Consider the following 20862-nt stretch of genomic DNA (forward strand, 5'->3'; position numbering starts at 1 on the left):
TTAACAATTCCAGTTATCGTTGCATCTGCTGAGAGGACATTTTCAAAATTGAAGTTGATTAGGTCTTACCTTCGATCAACCATATCACTTGCTGAATAAAATAGACAAATAAATTAAAAAATAAAAAATAAAAGGCTTGTAAAAAGTAGACAAATACCTTTTAATAATTGTAAAACGCTCGTACGCACCCGTCCTCCATAACTGCTCTAGTAAAACGGACACGAAATAATTTGGACTTTGCTTATGTATCATTCATTTAGGATCCTCCACCGAGTGATGATTGAGACGGTGTAGCGTATAAGATGGCGTAGGAGATGGCCTAGGGGCCCTCGATCACCTTGGCCTAAGTGGCACTTCGGTCGGTAGGCTAAGAGGCGGTACCTCGGTCGGCTCATCATCATCATCATCATCATCATCATCATCATCATCATCATCATCAAGAAGTACATTTCGATAATCGATAGTGTGAGTTCCAAGTTTGGGAATTGATTGTTGATGCCAATCATAGAACAATCCCACTCCAATTTGGGCGGGATAACGTCTTTTCCCTATTCACGATTATCACTTGAAGGCATTTTTTTAGAGTAATGAAAAGAAAAACGAAAATTGAAAACCGGAAAGAAAATCGAGAATGCTTGCAGAATTAATCGAGAATAGAAAAGACTCTGAGATTTGAGACTTGAGATAGTAGAGAGAAATATGAGTGAATTGGTGAGTGGGGGGGGGGGGGGGGGGGGTGGGGTATGGTGGTATTTATAGGTATAAAAAAGGGTTAAATACATTTTGCACCCTTAAACTGTAAGGTTTATAACAAAAATCGAGAATGCTTGCAGAATTAACCAAGAATAGAAAAGAGTTTGAGATTTGAGACTTGAGATAGAAGAGAGAAATGTGAGTGAATTGGTGAGTGGGGAGGGGGGGGGGGGGGGGGCGGGGGGGGGGGGGGGGGTATGGTGGTATTTATAGGTATAAAAAAGGATTAAATATAGTTTGCACCCTTAAACTGTAAGTTTTATAACGCTTACCCCTTCAAGTTAGAAATGTAACACTTACCCAATCATTAATGAATTTAATGGTAAGACTTTGACTTTGAATGATGTGGCATTCTTTCTTCCCAAAGTACCCTGCTAGCTATTGTATAAATATGCATATGTAACAATATCCTTTCAACAATCTTTAAAAAAAACAAATTTTATAAATAGAATAATTATTAAGAAATATTTTGATTTATGTTTAAATCCACATTTTAATTACTATATGACCCTAATATAAATAAAAATCTCAATCACGTTAAATATTTGCAAGACAAAAAATATTCTTTTCAAGAAGACTTAAACATACTATTTTTTTATAATAATTATTGATTTAAAAATTTATTTGAGTTACTTCAATTTAAATTTTCACAATAAAAAATATTTAAATATTTATACGTTCAAATTGTGAGTTCTTATTAACTTTTGAATATATTTTGTGATTCTCAGAAGTAAAAAGTGAGATTATTCTATTAGAGTCATATACTAATTAAAATAACTAGATAAATTATAAAATCATAATTAAAATTGGTATATTTGTTACACTTTTTATTAAATATAGATGAACATAAAGTAAAACAAAAGAAAAAACTAGAATTCAAATTTTTTCGTTCGTAAATTTACAATACTGAAATAGTCCATCCGTTCCTTTATAATTGTCGTTTTTAGCTTGTGCACAAGGATTAAGGATCTCAATAAATGTTGCTTAATTTTAGAAAAATATATGTTTTTATACTAAAATGCCCTTGGCAATAATTAATGTGAGAGAGTGTTGGAGATAGTTAATAAGGGTAAAATTGATAATTACACAATTAATGCAGTGTAGGAAATGTAAAGTAACATTTAAAAAATGACAGTTGTTGTGGAACAGAGGGAATAGTAAAATTAAGTTTTTGAAAGGTTGTTGATTTTTTTTATTATTACATATTCATTATTTATATAATGGCTAGAAGGACATTTTGGAAAGAAAAAATGTCACATCATTCAAAGACTTACCATTAAATTAATTAATGGGGGAGGTAAGTGTTACATTTGTAACTTTAAGGGGTAATTGTTACCAACCCTATACTTTAAGGGTGCAAACTGAATTTAGCCCTAAAAAATTGAAATTCTTCCGGCCAGGTTCGGCTCGGGTATAACGGTCGATGCATCCTGGCCCTCCATCTCAAACAGTTAGATAATCTTGACTGTTGAAAAAAACAAGGGTAAATAGCACTTAACCCCCTTGTGGTTTGGACATTTTGCACATGACCCCCTTATGGTATGAATTTAGACACATAACCCCCTTGTGGTTTTGACATTTTGCACATGACCCCCTTATGGTATAAAATTAGGCACATAACCCCCTTGTGATTTTGAAATTTTGCACATGACCCCCTTATGGTTTGAAATTAGCACATAACCCCATTGAATAGAAAACTTGAAAATACTAAATTACCCTTATAAAGTCCAAAATTCTTGTTTTAATTTAAAAATAATTATTATATAAAATGAAAAGCTTAATATATTTTTTTGTAAAATGAAAAATATAATATATTATTGTGTTTTTTTAATTTTACCACAAAAGGTTTATAATACTAATTGTTGTACGGTTGAGAAATTATTTAATTTTAAAAATCAATTTGAAAATCTTTAACATTGTCATTAATTATGATTATTATATTACTATTTTCTATATAATTTATTATATTATAGTTGTGACCGAAATTTAATTTTTTTAAGAAACAAAATATTTATTTATTTTATTCTTTTGGAAAAATCCAAAAAAAGCATTTCTCTCAAGTTGAAATGAAAATTAAATTTAAAAAAAATATATGTGCGGTAAAATAGAAAAAACACAATAATATGTTATATTTCTCATTTTACAAAAAAATACATTAAGCTTTTCATTTTATAGAATAATTATTTTTAAATAAAAATAAGAACTTTTGACTTGATAGGGGTAATTTAGTCTTTTCCATTTTTTTATTCAAGGGGGTTATGTGCTAATTTTATACCATAAGGGGGTTATGTGCAAAATTTCAAAACCACATGGGGGTTATGTGCCTAATTTCATACCATAAGGGGGCTATGTGCAAAATGTCAAAATCACAAGGGGGTTATGTGCCTAAATTCATACCATGAGGGGGTCATGTGCAAAATGTTCAAACCACAAGGGGGTTAAGTGCAATTTACCCAAAAAACAATATGAAAATTTTGAATTCTGCCGGAACGGACCCGGTTCGGGTTCCGGTCCGGGTCGGTTATGGGTGGACCCGAGAAAATAGCCAGTGAAAATTAAAAAAAAAATTGAAGTTTCTGACCGGGTCCGGTTCGGATCTAGGATTATAACCGTTACATATTCAAAATTTAAAATGAAAAAAAAAAAAAATTAATTCGGGTGGACCCGACGGTTCCTCTGATCGGTTCCTCAGGTAGACCCGTCGGGTTCTCAAATACAAGAACCGAAATCGACCCATGCAAACTCGGGTCCGGTTCCTTGTCCTCGGTCAACGGAGTAGGTCTGGGTCAGGTCGGGTCCGGGTCCGGGTCTGACCCGACCGATAACCGTGTTTATTGGGGTTATATCAAAGAGGCCCAAACAAATATACCAATTAATCGCAAAACCAACAAAGAATTATTTATTCCCTTTGTAATACACACATGTGTACATCATTGACAAGTCACATATAGTGGCGGATCCAGGATTTTTGCCAAGTGGGTTCGAAATTGTAGAATAAAAAAATTAAATATCACTTTATAAAAATAGTGGACAAAATGTTACGATTTCAAAAGAAAAATCATTATTGCGAGGGTAGGGTTTAGAACCGGGACCTATTAAAAAAAGAAGGCATAACTTTACCACCTCAACCAACTGCCGATTTATAATGGTTCTATTTATTTACAATCAAGGGTGTGCAACTGCACACCCTAGACCATAGCTAGATCCGCCACTGGTCACATACATACATGGGAAAATATAATTTCCTTAGAATTCTAATTAATTGGGGAATATAATTCCACCAGCATTCTAACATGAAGCATTGAATAGCCGTTGATTCTTGGTTTGTGAAGAGGGTTCATTATTCTCCCTTTAAATGTGCAACCACTTTGTTTCAGCATGCAAAACCAACGCACTCATGCAAATGAATATTTCAGATCACAAAATCCATTAACTCACCGCCAAAACACAGTCACAAAAATTCAAGTATAAAAAACCCTCAAAATCCTTCATACATTTCCACCATCACCAAGCAACTAATCATCAATCCCCCTAATACACTCTCCTTTTCTTTGCCTCCAATACATTAATCTAATTAAGGCAATATATATGGCTTCCCACAGCCGAGCATTTCTCAGTCTTATGGTCTTCTTGTCCGTCTCTCTTGCACTAGTAGTTCATACTAGTGTCGGAGCACGAAATATCCCGGCCGATGCCAAGCTGGAGCCCGAGTGGTTCGGACATTACGATCGATCAGTGTTGATCCCAGGCATCGGCCGAGTGATGTTACCTCCAAAAGGGTCCCACCTCAACTTCAACTACAACCCCATTACCGGTTCCCCAAATGGCAACGGTGTTTCCATCCCCAGAGTTGGTGGTGGTGATCCGGCAGGGAGCGGAAGCCCCCGCAACTATGTTCCTGGCGGTGACGACACGCTTTTGCCCAACCCCGGAGTGGAGGTGCCAAACCCTAGTGGTGGCACTGGCAGCAGGGTTCCTACACCATCTGGCCATTAATGACTTATCTTATTAATTAGCTGGATTTTTTTTTTCAAGTAAAATAATTAAGTAACTATGGTTGAAATTGTGTGCTTTATTTTCAGTCTTTGAGATTGTATGTATGTTTCAGTATTTGCTATATATTCTAGTTGTACTGTGTTCGCTATCAATAAAGAGAATCTAGCTTTTTTGCATCCTTTAAAACTTAGTGTTTCATGTTTCAAGTATGCTTGCTACATTAGTTTTTGATCGACTGTATGTATATGTTATTTCTTTTGCAAGTACACAATAAATCGGGTCATACCTATACAAAAAAAAGGAGAATTGTACTCTGTACACCGACTTTTTTTAACATGAATTGCAGTTTAGTATCTAGTATAGTACAGTTTATCTAATAGATGAATAAAAATATATAGATACTGGATGGAGCAGTGCATGTTTGTAGATTCAAGTCAAAACTTAAAAAAAAAAAAAAAAAAAAAAGTACAAGAGTAAAATATTTTGTCAAAAATGATTCATTCTACACAAAAATAAATGCAAGAGTTCGCTTTGAGCATGCCATTATCCAAAATAATGAAAAATTAACGGCATGCCTGTGAAGCACTGTTTAAGTACTTGAGCCAAGATCGAATGCCCACCCATGTAACTAATAGCTATCCTGCAAATATATGGCAAGGAAAACAAAACCGAAGGTTAGTTAACAGATAGCAGATTAAAAGACAGAGCAGTGTAGTTTCAGCAGAGCGCTATGCTAAAGATAAGTAGCTGGCTTTTAAATAAGACGCTTATCACAAATGGAATTAACGAATTATAAGTATAAATGGAATTAAGGTCAGCTGCTTATCACAATAAGACAAGAAAGTCTCAAAGTGCAAAATTGCTCGTTCCGTAATAATCCACTTTCTCCAATTCGGTTGCATTTGTGTACAAACAGAGTCATTTCATGTAATAGTTGTAAATAGACTAGTGTAGGCATACTCTCAGATCACGAAGGTATATCGTAAGGAATAGGATAAAAAAAAATACAGAATTACCGTCACATAAACACAAGTTCTTGTTGAATTACCCGATTTTTTAGTGATCCTACATTTTAGACTCGGTATGAATAACTCGCAAACCATTTCTCAGAAAAATAATTAGTCTTTCGTGTTCAACTCGTCAACTGAAAACTGCCCATCGCACGACCATTCGGATCTTGAGATATTTGAAGTAAAAAATTTGCTTCAAGTGCTTATCGAATCTCAAAATTGTCAGATCCAACTAGGGACCTCTAGCATATTAACCCTACGAAGAATATAAAGAATTGATTAGCCGTTCATTCTTGGTTTGTGAAAAAGGTTCATTAATTATTCTCCCTTAAATGTGCAACCACTATGTTTCAGCATGCAAAACCAACGTACTCCTCCTGCAAATAAATACTCTCTACATCACACAATCTATTAACTCACCGCCAAAACACTGTCACAAAAATTCAAGCAACTGATCATCATCAATCTCCGTAATACATTCTCCTTTTCTTTGCCTCCACATTAATCTAAGTCGATATGGCTTTCCATAGCCGAGCATTTCTCGGTTTTGTCGTCTTGTTGTCAATCCATCTAGTAGTACATCATGCTACCGTTGAAGCACGAAACATCCCGGCCGATGCCAAGCTGCAGCCTGAGTGGTTTGGACATTTCGATCGATCAGTGTTGATTCCAGGCATCGGCCGAGTGATGCTACCTCCAAAAGGCTCCCACTTCAAGTCCTTCAACTACAATCCCATCACAGGTGCCCCAAATGGAAACGGAGTTTCGATCCCCGGAGTTGGTGGTGGTCCGGCAGGGGGCGGAAGCCCCCGCAGCTATGCTCCTGGCGGTGACGACACACTGTTGCCCAACCCCGGAGTGGAGGTGCCAAACCCTAGTGGTGGCAGCAGGGTTCCTACGCCATCCGGCAATTGAGTTTGCTTAGCTTTAATTTTTCAAGTTAAATAATTAGTATGGTGGAAATTGTGTGCTTTCTTAAAATTTCAGTCTTTGAGATGCCATTTTTATGTTTCAGTATTTGCTATTCTAGTTGTGCCTTGTTTGCTATCAATAAAAAAATCTAGCTTTTTTGCAACCTTTGAATTTTACTTGGTTTTTTTTTTTTTTTTTTTTAATCAAGTATATGTTATTTCTTTTACAAGTACAATAAATAAGGTTAAATCTACACAAAATATGCTAAGCAAACATCAGCATTAACACCACATGCATGTTAAACGTGTTCCACCAAAACAGGATTTCCAAACAACCAGTAACATACGTTTGGAAGAGTTGAAGTTCTTTTGGTATTATCTTTAGAACCGGATAATCGATCATCTGGTGTACTAAAACTACTATCTATGAAATAAAGTCATTTAACTGCAAAAATGAACTGAGCATAAATGATAAATGTGGGATTCAGACAATTCATCAAACATAAAGCTCACTTGTAGGAACGAAAATAAAAAAATACTGAAAAAAGTCTAATATTTTGTCAAAAAGAATTCATTCTACACAAAAATAAATATAAGCAGTGAGAAAAAAAGATGCAAGAGTTTACTTTGAGCATGACGACATTATCCAAAATAACGAAAAATAAACGGCATGCCTGTGAATCATTGTTTAAGTACTCGAGCCAAGATCGAATGCCCCTCCCATGTAACTAATAACTACCCTGCAAATATATAGCACGGAAAACAAAACCGAAGGTTAGTTAACAGATAAAAAAGACAGGGCAATGTAGTAATGTAGTTTCAACAGATTAAGTTCTTTCAATTTTGGGTTATGCTTGAGGGCAGGTGCTTCTCGCAATATGTTTTCTCTCTAAATAAACAAGTGTAGACAAACAGATTCATTTCTTGTAATAAAATTACATCAAAGTCAAATAAACAAGTGTAGACAATAATATCAGATCAAAGTATATGGCAAGGATACAAAATACAAATACATTATTATATGAACAAGTTAAACAAAATAAATGCTGCAAACGATCCCAATACAAAGATGTGCCGACCAAATTCACTTTGACTATTTCGACATACTTCCTAAGGTGTTTGAATTCACGTTTAAAAGGCACTTGTAATTCTTTTAATTTTATCCATTCGACATAATACGGTCACATAAACACAAGTTCTTGTTGAATTACAATCCTACATTTTAGACACGGTATGAATAACTTGCACAACATTTCTCATACAAATAATTAGTCTTTCGTGTTTAACTCGTCAACCGGAAACTGCCTATAAATTTATTAAGCAGCCATGGCACGACCATTCGAATCTTGAGATATTTTAATTAAAAAAAATTGCTTCAAGTGCTTATAGAACCTCAAAATTGTCAGATCCAATTTAAGAATACATTCAAAAAAAAAATCTACTGTGTCATTTCTAACAATTCATATTTCTTAGTCCCAATCAATCTAATTGCATATGCAATATATAACATCAAAAGCCACAATATGATTTATATATTATTACACAAATGATCTTCTTATTCGTCCGATCAATTTTGTAGGTACACAAATGGGGAATTTGAGAGGGAAAAAGAAAAAAAAAAAAACATTGTAGATTAGGGCAAAGAAAAGAGAGAGTGAATTGGGTGTTCGAAACGGTACCTTATGGAATCAAAAACCGATCAATTTGTAGAGAAGGAAGGAGAGGAAACAGAAGAAGATCCCCAAGAAAAGGTAATCTACAAATACGAAGAATGATGGCGATCCATGGTTCCTCTTTCCGGCGGCTGTTTTCTTCTTCGTTTGCTGCTTCAATGTTGTTTCGTTTTCTGCATTCTGTTCGATTTTCGCCATTGTTACGATTTGATGTATTTTGCTGTACTAAAAGGTGGATTTCTCTTCTTCGTCACCAACTCCTCTGTTTTGTTGTCTGTTCTTTAGCACTAGTTGGATGTGAGGCATGTGATTAATTTATTTTTTAAATCACTTTAATTTAAAAATTCATATTTTTCATTGGAGAAAGGATTCCAAATAGGGGTCGGAAACAAGCGGAGCACACTCAAGAGCTCGATGAGTCGGCTCGAAAAAAGCTCGAACTCGGTTTCGAGTTTTTCGAGTTCGAACTTTCTAATGACCCGAGTTCGAGTCAGTTTTTGGTTGTTTGTGAGCTCACAAACCTGCTTGGGAGCCTTATTTATTATTTTTTATTGTTTACATATTATTTTTATTTAAATAATGTATAATAATATAAAATATTATAAAAAAATTAAAAAAAAAAAAATATATATATATATATATATATATATATATATATATATATATATATATATATATATATATATATATATATATAAGTACAATTTATTGTTTAGTATATAATTTTTTTAAATAATTTTTAACAATAATAAATAATAAAAATATTTAAAAAAAAAAAAAAAAAAAAGAATAAACAACAAAATGAGCTTGTACTCGAACTCGAGCTTGACAAAATGGACACGAGCTCGAGCCAAAAAAGAAGGAACTCAATGAGCTTCAGCTCGACAAAATAGACTCGAGCTCGAGCCTGCCAAAAGAGGTGATCGGCTCGTTCACATCCCTAGTTCCATCTTTTATGTATTGTACTTTTGAGTAAATTACGGTCAGATGTAAGGCTAAATTACAAAAAAAATATTTATGTCTGGGTCATTACAATCACCCTCTCAACTATGAATTTTTTACGCGTTCACTTTTTTCTATGTCAAATTTAGTGGATTTATTCTACATTATGTGGAATATTCTCCAGTGTGTATTCGTTTTACCTATTCCAACTCCATATTTTGAAACAAGATGATCATAAGATGTGTCTTTTGGCTTGTAAATATCAGATTGCGGTGAATCAGAACCTGCATTTTTGTACAAAACAAGTACAAAGTAAAGAACATTATACGAAATCAGAAGATTATGTTGAATCTTACACGATAAAGGTAGACATACAAGAAGATTCATTGTTGAGGAGGTGGTTATAATTACCCAAATATGAAGGGTTTTTTTTTCATAATTTACCTTACATCGAGAGGGTGGACGTAATTACCCTTTATTTTTTGGGAATATTCTAAAAAAGTGTTTTGAATATAATTTATTAACAATAAGGACACAATTTTTTTTAAGTTTCGATAAAAGATTATCGGTCCTTCATTTTTAAAAAATATCCCGTATTTTGTTAGCTAAAAGTTTACTGGAACAGTGCGGGACATATTGTGAATAGTGAGCAACGAGCACTAGATCCGTCGAAGTTCAATTGCAATCTCCAGAAGTTCGTTATCAATTTTAAGAAGTTCGCAGCCAAGTTGGAGATAACATAATCTCTTAGATTTCAAATTATTCTTCCAATAATTTCAATTTTACCCTTGCAACTGTTTGGGATGTACTTTTACCCTTGCTTCTTTTATGTTTGATTACAATTTTTTCAGATAATATAAAATATAGCAAATTTATAAATATTGCTTGTCTACATCTCAAACTAATAGAAAAAAATTGATGGAAGAAAAAAAAAACGTATTGCATTCAACTTTGTTTCCACAAAAAAATGCCATCTTATACAAATTTAAAAAAGCGGTTTTTTACATACCAATCATTTTTATTATTTTAGGTTTAGGGGCTACATCTCTTTTATTAATAAGCTCATTCCTTTAATATTCATTATAAATAAATGAAAAAATCACGTAGATGACAAAATTACCCCCTTTCGTTTACACCCAATTCTTAAGAGCATTTCTAGTGGAACACCAATTGGGTATTTTTATCAACTCCCACAAATATAGGGAGTTCCATGTGCTCTATTGGGTTCAATTTCCTTCCCCAATCATGCCACGTGGACTGGGAGTCCCTAATTCACTATAAAACTTGTTTTGGGAGGTGATGTGGGTCAATATGCATTATTTTTCATTAAATTGTGTGCACGTAAAAACCGTTTTCCTCCTATTCTTTTTTATTCTTTTTGTTTTAATAATGTTTAATTCTTTTATTATTTGATTATAGTACTTTTAAGTAATGTTTAATTCTATTTTATTAATGATTATATATATATATATATATATATATATATATATATATATATATATATATATATATATTTTTTTTTTTTTTTCGTTTTTTTTGTTAAGTAATGCTTAATTCTATTTCATGCTTTAAATAATGTTCAATTTACTGCAATCTATTATGTATTTTATGTAATCATGTTTGTCAAATGTTTTTAATTACTTTCTTAATATAAATATCGATCCGAATAAAATAAAATAATACATCTTAAAACGTAATAAAAATATTAAGATAATATAATATTTAATTAAATTAATAAGAAATTTTATACGAAATTTAATTTAATTAAATACAAAATTCAAAACTTAATTCAAATATTATATTTAATTCATGAATATTTTATTATTGTTTAAGATATGTAGTAAATTTTTAGGGAGTATAATATGTAGTACTAGAGCACTTTTTTTTAGGGAGTGTTAAATGTGGGTCCCACTTTTAGGGAGAGGGTAAATTGAGTAGGTGGCATGTGGACCCCATTGTTTAGGGAGGGTTTTTTGGTGTGAGTACTAGAGATGGTCTAATTGTAACCCCAGTTTAATCAATTTTGACCACAAAATTCCAAGTTTGACTTTTTTTTTCAATAAAATACTTTTATGCCGCTGGTTTCCGGCGTTGACTTTTTGATTTTTTTTTCTGGTCTGTTTTTTCCGCCGCCGGATTCCAGCGTTGACTTTTTTTTTTTTTTTTCCTCTGGTCTGTTTTTTCCGCCGCCGGATCCGACGTTGACTTTTTTTAGTGTTGTTTTTTTTTCTTACGCCCGCCGCTAAACGTTGACCGTGATTGTACTATCATTAACGGTAATTATACTGTCACTGACAGTAAATTAACGTAATTATACTGTCACTGACATGTCAGTACATTAACGTAATTGTACTGCCGTTGACAATAAATTTATGTAATTGTACTGCCGTTGACAATACAATTAGAGTCAATGACAATATTATTTTTTTTTTATTATTTTTTTTTTAATTTTGGTCGATTTGTTGACAAGTCAACGTAATTATATTACTGTCGTTGACAGTAAATTAACTATAAACACAATAATATTACTGTCAAGCACATCAATATTATTATCTTTTGGGTTTTTTTTTGTTTTGTTTGAGTTATTCACGGAGTAACGTAATAATATTACTGTCCATTATTGTAATATTATTGTAAATACAATAATTTTACTGTGGTTGACGGTAATATTACTGTTGTTATATAGTAATATTACTGTCAACCACATCAATATTATTATTTTTATGGGTATTTTTGTTTTGTTTGAGTTATTCACGGAGTAACGTAATAATATTACTGTCTATTATTGTAATATTACTGCAAAAACAATAATATTACTGTGGTTGACGGTAATATTACTGTCACTCACAGTAATATTAATTCTTTTGGTTTTTTTATTATGTTTACCTTTGTTGAACGGTCAACATATTAATATTACTTTATTACACAATAATAATGAGTTTTTTTGTGTTAATACAACTGTGCTAGAGATTAATATAGCAATATTAATGTGTTAAACTATAGTATAGTTAATTTTACTATGTTTAACGGTAATATATTTAATATTACTGTCAATCACAACAATATTATTGTTTAAACGGGGGGTGGGGGGGGGGGGAGATAATAAAGAAAGAAAAAAATTTAAAAAAGTCAACGCGGGAGACCGGCGGCGGAAAATCAGGAAGAAAAAAATAAAATCAAAAGTCAACGCCGGAGACCGGCGGTCATCGGAGGTGACGGAAGAAATTGTCCATAAAAGTATGTTTTGGGTCAAAATTGAATAATTTATGTAACTTGGGCTCCAATTGAAGTTATATTAAATTAAATGATGAAATTGGAGCATATTAAAGTATAAGTGGCTAGTTTTGTCTTTTACAAAACGCTGGACCATGTGTGGACCTTTTTTGTAAAAGAGTTTATTATCTGAACATCTTCATGAATAAGTACCCATCGATGGACTTATTTGTAAAGTGTCATTTAAACAAAGAGAGAGTTACACGTATCAGTTGAATTTTTACTATTGTAATTTTTTTGGGAGAAAAATGTATTTCAAGAGCTTTTCATAATTCAGAAAAAAAATCTCCTTTTTTTTTCTTTTGACATGACATACATTTTAATGTTAAGATATTTTGTAAAAAAATTCAAGGCTAATTTTCAAAATGGTCGTTCCGAATTATCATTATTTTTAGGGACAAATATAATTTTACAAACTAAGAGGTTTTTTTTTTTTTTTTTAATGAAGTATATTTTAGGTAATTATTTGTAATTTATATTTCTAACCATTTCCTCTTCTATTCTTATTTAGAGAATTTTTTATTGTATATTAATGAGGCTAAATTTTATTTAATAAAAAAGAGAGGTTATTTAATGATAAACGATCGTGTGCGTGCGTCTGATGAACTGTTGTGTGTGTGCCGTCGGATGAACGTAGATGAGTCCGGAAGTTGCAGAGGAAACTAGGGCGTAAGGAAGATGATGCAAAAAGAATTTGAATCACGAGTGGGGATACTTGTAAGAACTCTGTTAGATCTAGGTTAGCCGCACAATGAGACGTGTACATTCTATGGCCACGATTGCGCCACTCATATGCCGGTTCGGCTGCCCCAATCAGAGCGGCATCGGCAGTCTGGCGACTAATGACAAGTTGACACGTCAAGACCACTTGAACCGTTTGCAGCACGCCTGTTTGTATACCTGCACGCCTCCCAAAGCCAATCAACACCATTACGATGACTTGGTTCTTGGGCCAGCCTATTTGTGCAGAGGAATTTCAAACAATGCATTTAATGTTTTTCAGCCGTCGGCTCACCCCGACTAGTTACAACGCATTTACTTCGCCATTGTCGCATCGACCTAGGGGGAGTAGAGTGGTTGAGATGCATAATGGTACATCAACATTCTTTTTTTCCTCTCTTGAACCAAACCACGCATTGCCTTTGCCAAGGCGTAATAGGAGGAGTAGGTGATCTAGACTGGTTTGCCTCTAATAAATGCACGACTCAAGTGGTTTGGATTGGTCTGTCTCTAATAAACGCGTGGCCCAAATTATACGAGAAGCAACTTGCAACCGGCCATGGAGGGAACAAACATAATAACCTGGGAGAAGGGTGTCAGGAACAAGGCGGAAAGCCTGTAGACATGACAACTTGGGAGAAATGTATCAGGAGAAATGTATCAGGATTAATAACCTGGCGAAACGAAAGTCAACTCATGATCACCTTCCTCTGGAACGGTGAAATAGCAAGGACTTCGCCCTAGGGAGGATGTCGTTGGGTTATCTCGCCAAAGGGTATTAATCTCGTCTAAAGGTGATGAAGAGACGAATGATTTATGTGATGGGACGTTTGGCAGGACAGGATAGATGAGCGACGACGGCTTCCCAGGTGGCATTGTAGGATAGGTAGGCATGGATAACTCAGACTACTACAAACCTCCCACGTGGCCAGATGGGACCCGTGGAGCTCATAAGGTACCAGTATAAATAGAACATCTTATAATAACAATCTCTAGGTTGCCCTTTTTGGATTACTACATACGTACTTTCATAAAACTTAACATTCTTTCTCTGTGATTATTACATTCCGACTAACTTAACCTTTGGAGTGCTAACGTCAGGAAAAACATCACCCGACACTCGTTTTCTGCAGTTGAGCAAGTCTCGAGAGCTAAGTTTATTGATCGGAGTAAGTATTGTTATGGCTCATTAGATCCCAAAAGCCCATACAACCATATAGTACATATATTGTTTGGCAAATCAGGATATATATATATATATATATATATATATATATATAGAGAGAGAGAGAGAGAGAGAGAGAGAGAGAGTAATCCCGAGTAATTTACCCTTATTATTTGAAAAGGCAACAAATATTTGCAATTCTAAATTTTCTAAAGACAAGACCTTACTTGGTGGAAGACCATAATAAAAACAAACTTACTAAGAGGAAAACTTAAAATTAATAATATAACCCTTATCACAAGATATTCTTATTTTAATATATTTTCCCTAATTTCCTTATTGCAATAGCACAAAATCTAAAAAAAAAAAAAATGGGTAGACCAAAAAAAGAGAGGATGAACGAAGAACCACTGCCGCCCATTCACCGCCGAAGGAACACCGCGCACCACCGTCGCTGAAGAAGAAAATTCGACCTGTATATGTCCATTTTTTGGTGAAAATCGACATCTAGATGTCGATATTTTGGCAAAAAAATCTAGATGTTGATTTTTTGGCGAAAATTGATGTTGATTTTTTGGCGAAAAATTGACATCTAGATGTTGGTGTCGATTTTTGTCACATAAATCGACATGTATGTTTTGAATTTTGACTACGCAATTTTTTTTTTAACTTAAAAAATATTGGTTAAGTAGCTATAAAAATACATTAATCCATAGTTTGTTTTCTTTTTTTTTTTCTATAGAATCCTCCACATCGATGTGTTCTGAATCAATAATGTCCTCATTTACAAGTTTTGATAGGATTTTTGGGTGTTGAGGATTCTTAGAGAAGAAAAAAGATGTTTTTTTCAGACAAGATGAAAGACGGTTTTTTAGAGAAGGAAGATGTTTTTTTAGAGAAGAATGTGAAATGGATTTGCGAGAGACAGAGCTTGTTTGTGTGTCCTTGCACAAGAAAAAATGTGGAGAGATTTGTGAATGTGTGTTTTTTATTCTAATAAGGGTATAATAGTTGTTTACAATTCATATGGTGAAAACTAATATTTAATTTTAGGGAATGAGTATAACAAATCCCAAATTTTTCTCACTTCAATACTAAAAAAATAAAAATTGAATAATAAATAAGTAATGATATAAATACCCTTAATGAAAATAAATACCATACAAATATTAAAAATCTCATTTTTCTTTCTTCAATACAAACACACAAAACTCCTCAAACTATTCTTCTTCACAAATCCCTCAACCTCTTCCTTCATCTTCCTCACAACAAACCCTACTAAAAAATCTCAAAACTAAAGAAATTAAAACCTCACAAAACTTATAAAATGGAGTTATAAGACAATAATATGGTAGTATATATGGAAGGAGAACACATTAAGGTAAGTATCGATGTCTTTTTTGAGCTTCGAAGTCGATTTTGAAGTTTTTTTTTTGAAACCTGCCGGCAATTTTCGACATATACAGGTCGATTTTTTGGTAAATTTTCGACACCAATGTGTCGAAAAATATATTTAGAAAAAAAAAACAAACAAATTTCGACACATACCTGTCGAAATTTCTCCCAATTTCGACAGGTATGTGAGGAAAAACACTGTTGGTAAAAAAAAAAAAAAAAAACCAACAGTGTTTTTCGACACATACCTGTGGAAATTGGGAGAAATTTCGACAGGTATGTGTCAAAATTTGTTTTTTTTTTCTAAATATATTTTTCGACACATTGGTGTCGAAAATTTACCAAAAAATCGACCTGTATGTGTCGAAAATTGCCGGCGGGTTTCAAAAAAAAAAAAACTTCAAAATCGACTTCGAAACTAAAAAAAAACATGATACATACCTTAATGGGTTCTCTTTCCATATATACTATCATATTATTGTCTTACAACTCCATTTTATAAGTTTTGTGAGGTTTTGATTTTTTTGAATTTGGAGATGTTCTGGAGGATTTAAGAAGATGAAGAAAATAGGGTTTAAGAGATTTGAGTTTGAGGAGAAGAAGAGATGATTTGTTTTTCTTTTTTATCTTGTATTGAAATGAGGAATAAAAAAATTGTTTGTATAAATTGTATTTTGTTTGATGAATGACGTTTTTGTACTTTGCTAATAATTTTTTTTATTTATAATTTTAAATTAAGAAAAAATTGTAAAAACTTCTATAAAAAATAGTTTTAAACTTGAAGATACTGAATGAAAAAAATTTGAGATTTGTTTTAGTGAACTTATCCCAAGTAATATGTGAGAATGCATCTAGCAGCCGCCGTTAAAAAAGGAAAGCTCTAGAAAATTGTTGTGAACCACCTGTTTATCATAGATGTACTTGTGTACACGTGAATATTTTGGTTTTGTAACAAAAACTGGATATAAAATAAATAAATAAACATTTATATATAATAATATAAATATAATCTCCCTCTCTTAAGACAAAAGCGAAATTACAGATGACTACTCTCAACAGTTTGTTCGCTCCATCTTCTTCTTCTTCATCACAGTTGATACAAACAACGAAAAGATATTCTTCTTCCACCCTCTCAAATTCTCCTTCTTATCACCTCTCCTCCACCCTTTCAAAACCATTCTTAAATAACCCAAATCTCGCCACAAAAATCAGACAATTTTCGCCCACCAAAGCCAAACCCTTTTCGCCCACCAAAGCTGTCACAGAAGAAAGAGAAGTTACGAAAACCCAAGATGAACAAGAAGTGGAGGAGGAGGGCATCAATAATAATGGTATTATTCCTTCTTCTGATAGATTAATCAACGCCGCTATTGTTCTTGCCGCTGCTTCTCTTGCTATCACCAAATTGCTCACCATTGATCATGACTATTCGCATGTATGATATCATGCATCTCTCTCTCTCTCTCTCTCTCTCTCTCTCTCTCTCTCTCTCTCTCTCTCTCTCATTCAAAGTTACAATTTCTGGCTGGGTTATTTATAGTTTACTTGTGCTTTATATGCTCATCAATTTTGGAATTTTTGTTACCAAATCATTTCTGATTTCTGGGCTGTTTCGAATTTGTGTTTTCATGTGTCTTTGAAGCTTTCTTATTACACAATTAAGCATGAAAAATATTGAACTATGTTGATTTTTGGTAAAAATTAGTATATATCACTGGAAAATCAATTTTTGAATTTTTATTTGAATTGAAAATTGTAGGGATGGACCCTGTATGAAGTGTTGAGATATGCACCAGAGCACAGCTGGAATGCATATGAAGAAACTCTTAAAACACATCCCGTTTTGTCGAAAATGGCAATCAGTGGCATTGTCTACTCCATGGGTGATTGGATTGCCCAAGTAATAATAAGCATTTTTCACTTACGATTTTGTTATTATTAACACCACATGTTTAATTATCAACAATCTCACTTGTGCGTACGAATTTGGCAGTGTTACGAAGGGAAGCCCCTCTTCGATATTGATCGAACGCGTATGTTTAGGTCCGGTCTTGTTGGATTCACACTACACGGATCACTTTCTCATTATTATTACCAATTTTGCGAGGTAATATTCGTGGCTCGAGTTTATCGAATTATCCCAATATATATATAGCTTTGAAAATTTGTTGATATTTATTGGTTGGTTCGATAGGTTCTATTTCCTTACAAGGAATGGTGGGTGGTCCCGGTTAAAGTTGCGTTTGACCAAACTGTATGGTCGGCAGTTTGGAACAGCATCTACTTTGTGGTTCTGGCTCTCTTGCGATTGGAATCACCCGTCGTTATTTTTAATGAATTGAGAGCAACGTTTTGGCCTATGTTGACTGTAAGAACCTCTTGCAAAACTTGTTTCTTATCCCTCTTTTTTTTTTTCTTTTTTAGATTTAGTAAAAATGCAAAGTTGATTCGTAAAGCAAAATTTGCGTTACAGATTGCGTCCCGTCATTTCATTATCTTCTAATTACAAGGAAAAGTAACAACGTAACTATTACGATACTTCCGTTTATGAACTTGTATGTGGAATAATTTCATTATACTTAATTTTTCTAAATTTTAAAGATTCTCTTGTTTATGATTAATTACTCTATTTCTGATGTCTATGTGTAGACATCGATCAATAGCATTTTCTGCGTAATGGGAAATTGTTGATAAAGAGTCGGCTTTTTCATGTTTCTTTAATAATAATTTGACCTATTCAAGAATTGATTGAACGTAGTCGTGATTGACTAATCTTTTTTTTTTTTTTAATTGATTAAATATATAATAGGCTGGTTGGAAGCTTTGGCCATTTGCTCATGTAATCACGTACGGAGTGGTACCAGTCGAGCAAAGACTTCTATGGGTGGATTGTATTGAGCTAATATGGGTTACTATACTCTCAACGTATATATATCTTATACCTTTAACTCCTACTATCTCTTTAATTCGAGCACTTATGCTGACAATTAAATACGCCGTGAATTGATATTTCAAGTTTACACCGTCTTAGTTCACATAATAATAATAATAATAGTGACCATGGCATGAGATAAATTTCCATATTTTGTGCTTTTCTTTCAGTTACTCGAACGAAAAATCAGAAGTGCGAATATCTGAGGCACCCGAAGGTGAATCTGGTTCTCCATCAAACAATTCATCTAAGGTACGTTACTTTTCATTTTTCTTAACTTGTGTATCGATATATGTGTGCATTTTTTTGTCATATTTAAATTGACTTTATAAGTTTGCCATCGTAGTAAAACCATCTCCGAGAAATTTGAAACCCAGGCCTTAACACAGAAAGAAAAGACGCAAATTCGACTAGTCTAAAACCAACTTAGTTTGCTTATTGTCTTTTTTCGTTTTCGTTTTCGTTCTCGTTGTATAAACAAACACCCTTTTGGATATTCTACCTTATGCTGCTGTTACGGTTCGTTTGCAGGAGGAGTAAGTGCTTGCAAGTAAAGATGCCATCCTACTCCTTATTTGAGTGATTAAGTCAGAAAAATAACAGCCAGCTCAATATCTGAGTTTATTTGGGAACAAATGAGACAGGTTTATATACATATATAGATATAGATATAATACATGTAAATAAGGTTTAATTATTCTTATAATCTTTCTTATGTATTTAATATACTTTGGACATGTTTTTGATCTAGCCAAAGAGATGGTTATGCTTATTATGACTTGGCCAGAAAGGCCGTGTGTTCGATCTTATGTGGGACTTGCGCAACGTAACTTTTCTTCTATTTTTTGTTTTACTAAGGGCGTTCTGCATACTTGGACCTTAATAGAGGTGAGCAAAAATACCGAAAAAACCGAGCCAATATGTACTATCCCGACTTAAAAACCGCATGTACGGTACTATTTTCTTAAAAAAAATGAAAAAACCGGTTTGTGTACGGTGAATAAAGATAAATACCGAACCTATTAGAGTGCAAAATGGCGTCGTATATATTGATGTATTGTACAAATACTTAATTTTTCCTAATTTCTCTAGTCTATGTTTTACCTTGAGGAATGATCTGCATCGATGTTTAATTCATACTTTAGAGGGTTTTTATTTCCTTTTTTTTCTAACTTGTTTACCCGTAATAACTTTTAACAACCAACCAAATTGTCTTTGTTTATTTAGTTTTATTAATTTATTTAGTTTTCCAGAGGGTTCTTTTCTTTTGTTTCTTGTTGGAATTTTTAGAGGGTTATTTATTTGTTAATCTTCAAACAAACGGGATGAAAAGCCCAAAATTCCTAGTTAATCAAATATCGGTTTTGAGCCAACTGAAATGCAAACCAAAACTGAAAATAAACCGAATTGATACCGAAACCGTAAACCGAAAAACTGATTAGCAACGAACCGGATAAAACCCGACATGTTTGTGAAAAAACAAAATTATATATCAGTACATCTTTGATTTTTCGCAAAAACCGAATTGTACCGACATGTGCACACCCCTATGTTTTATCCATAACATGTTTTAGAGACTTGTTTATAGATCGAACCTTATGTCAAAGTATAATATAAAGAAATTTTGTAATGAGGGCTCTATTAAACTGAGTTTCTGTATTAATTGTTCTACGGTGTCAAAAAACAATCTCAAAGGAAAAAAAATTAGAGACTCTGGTGCTCTAAATTTGAAGACTCACCAAAACCATCCATTGAGGATTAAATTTTGGCCAAATTCTCCAAAATATGCAAATTATGGGATATATCATATATGTTTGACCTCCACTGAGGATGTCCTAATAAATAAGAGAGAAAATTGAAATAATTAAAAAAGTGTATTAGAGAAAAAATGAAAGTTAACCTTGAACAGTTATTAAACTTCTATCTCACCAAATCTAATTCCTTCGTTTCCTTGTACCAAAAGGCGAAATCCCTCGCCCCAAGGGCCTCCGTCCCTTGGCCCGACAAGTATTTAATGGAGAAATATAAATCACGGTGAGTCAACAGCCCGTTAAGATAGCGGATCCGGACCTGGTGCCCACAAGAAACCAAC

The 20862-nt window shown here is 33.3% G+C and overlaps 3 protein-coding genes and 1 long non-coding RNA gene across 4 annotated transcripts; 3 read left to right on the forward strand and 1 right to left on the reverse strand.

Annotated features, from left to right (window-relative positions):
• The first annotated feature begins 4341 nt into the window (after positions 1-4341).
• On the forward strand, positions 4342-4749 carry LOC148768571 (putative cell wall protein). Its single transcript, XM_088821272.1, has one exon. It carries the CDS (start codon positions 4342-4344, stop codon positions 4747-4749), a length of 408 nt encoding a protein of 135 aa, XP_088677398.1.
• A 1460-nt stretch (positions 4750-6209) lies between these two features.
• On the forward strand, positions 6210-6834 carry LOC105970628 (putative cell wall protein). The gene has a single exon (XM_012995461.2). The coding sequence runs from the start codon at positions 6276-6278 to the stop codon at positions 6672-6674; it is 399 nt and encodes a 132-aa protein (XP_012850915.2). The 5' UTR covers positions 6210-6275; the 3' UTR covers positions 6675-6834.
• A 282-nt stretch (positions 6835-7116) lies between these two features.
• On the reverse strand, positions 7117-8674 carry LOC105970563 (uncharacterized). The gene is made up of 2 exons (XR_001173957.2): positions 8350-8674; positions 7117-7410 (listed from the first exon to the last, which is right to left on the reverse strand). It is a non-coding gene; the product is annotated as an uncharacterized LOC105970563 (long non-coding RNA).
• An 8150-nt stretch (positions 8675-16824) lies between these two features.
• On the forward strand, positions 16825-19574 carry LOC105970620 (uncharacterized). The gene is made up of 7 exons (XM_012995452.2): positions 16825-17273; positions 17598-17738; positions 17832-17945; positions 18033-18206; positions 18648-18763; positions 18941-19022; positions 19302-19574. Exons 1-7 carry the CDS (start codon positions 16881-16883, stop codon positions 19308-19310), a joined length of 1029 nt encoding a protein of 342 aa, XP_012850906.2. The 5' UTR covers positions 16825-16880; the 3' UTR covers positions 19311-19574.
• Positions 19575-20862: the final 1288 nt, after the last annotated feature.

This window comes from Erythranthe guttata, chromosome 8, assembly GCF_056151865.1.
Source record: "Erythranthe guttata isolate IM_541 chromosome 8, IM_541, whole genome shotgun sequence".
Taxonomy (NCBI): domain Eukaryota; kingdom Viridiplantae; phylum Streptophyta; class Magnoliopsida; order Lamiales; family Phrymaceae; genus Erythranthe; species Erythranthe guttata.

Coding starts and splice junctions, on each gene's coding strand:
- LOC148768571 (XM_088821272.1), top strand. CDS start 4,342: ATGGCTTCCCACAGCCGAGCATTTCTCAGTCTTATGGTCTTCTTGTCC.
- LOC105970628 (XM_012995461.2), top strand. CDS start 6,276: ATGGCTTTCCATAGCCGAGCATTTCTCGGTTTTGTCGTCTTGTTGTCA.
- LOC105970620 (XM_012995452.2), top strand. CDS start 16,881: ATGACTACTCTCAACAGTTTGTTCGCTCCATCTTCTTCTTCTTCATCA. Junction 17,274..17,597: donor TTGATCATGACTATTCGCAT/GTATGATATCAT, acceptor TGAAAATTGTAG/GGATGGACCCTGTATGAAGT. Junction 18,764..18,940: donor TGGGTTACTATACTCTCAAC/GTATATATATCT, acceptor CTTTTCTTTCAG/TTACTCGAACGAAAAATCAG.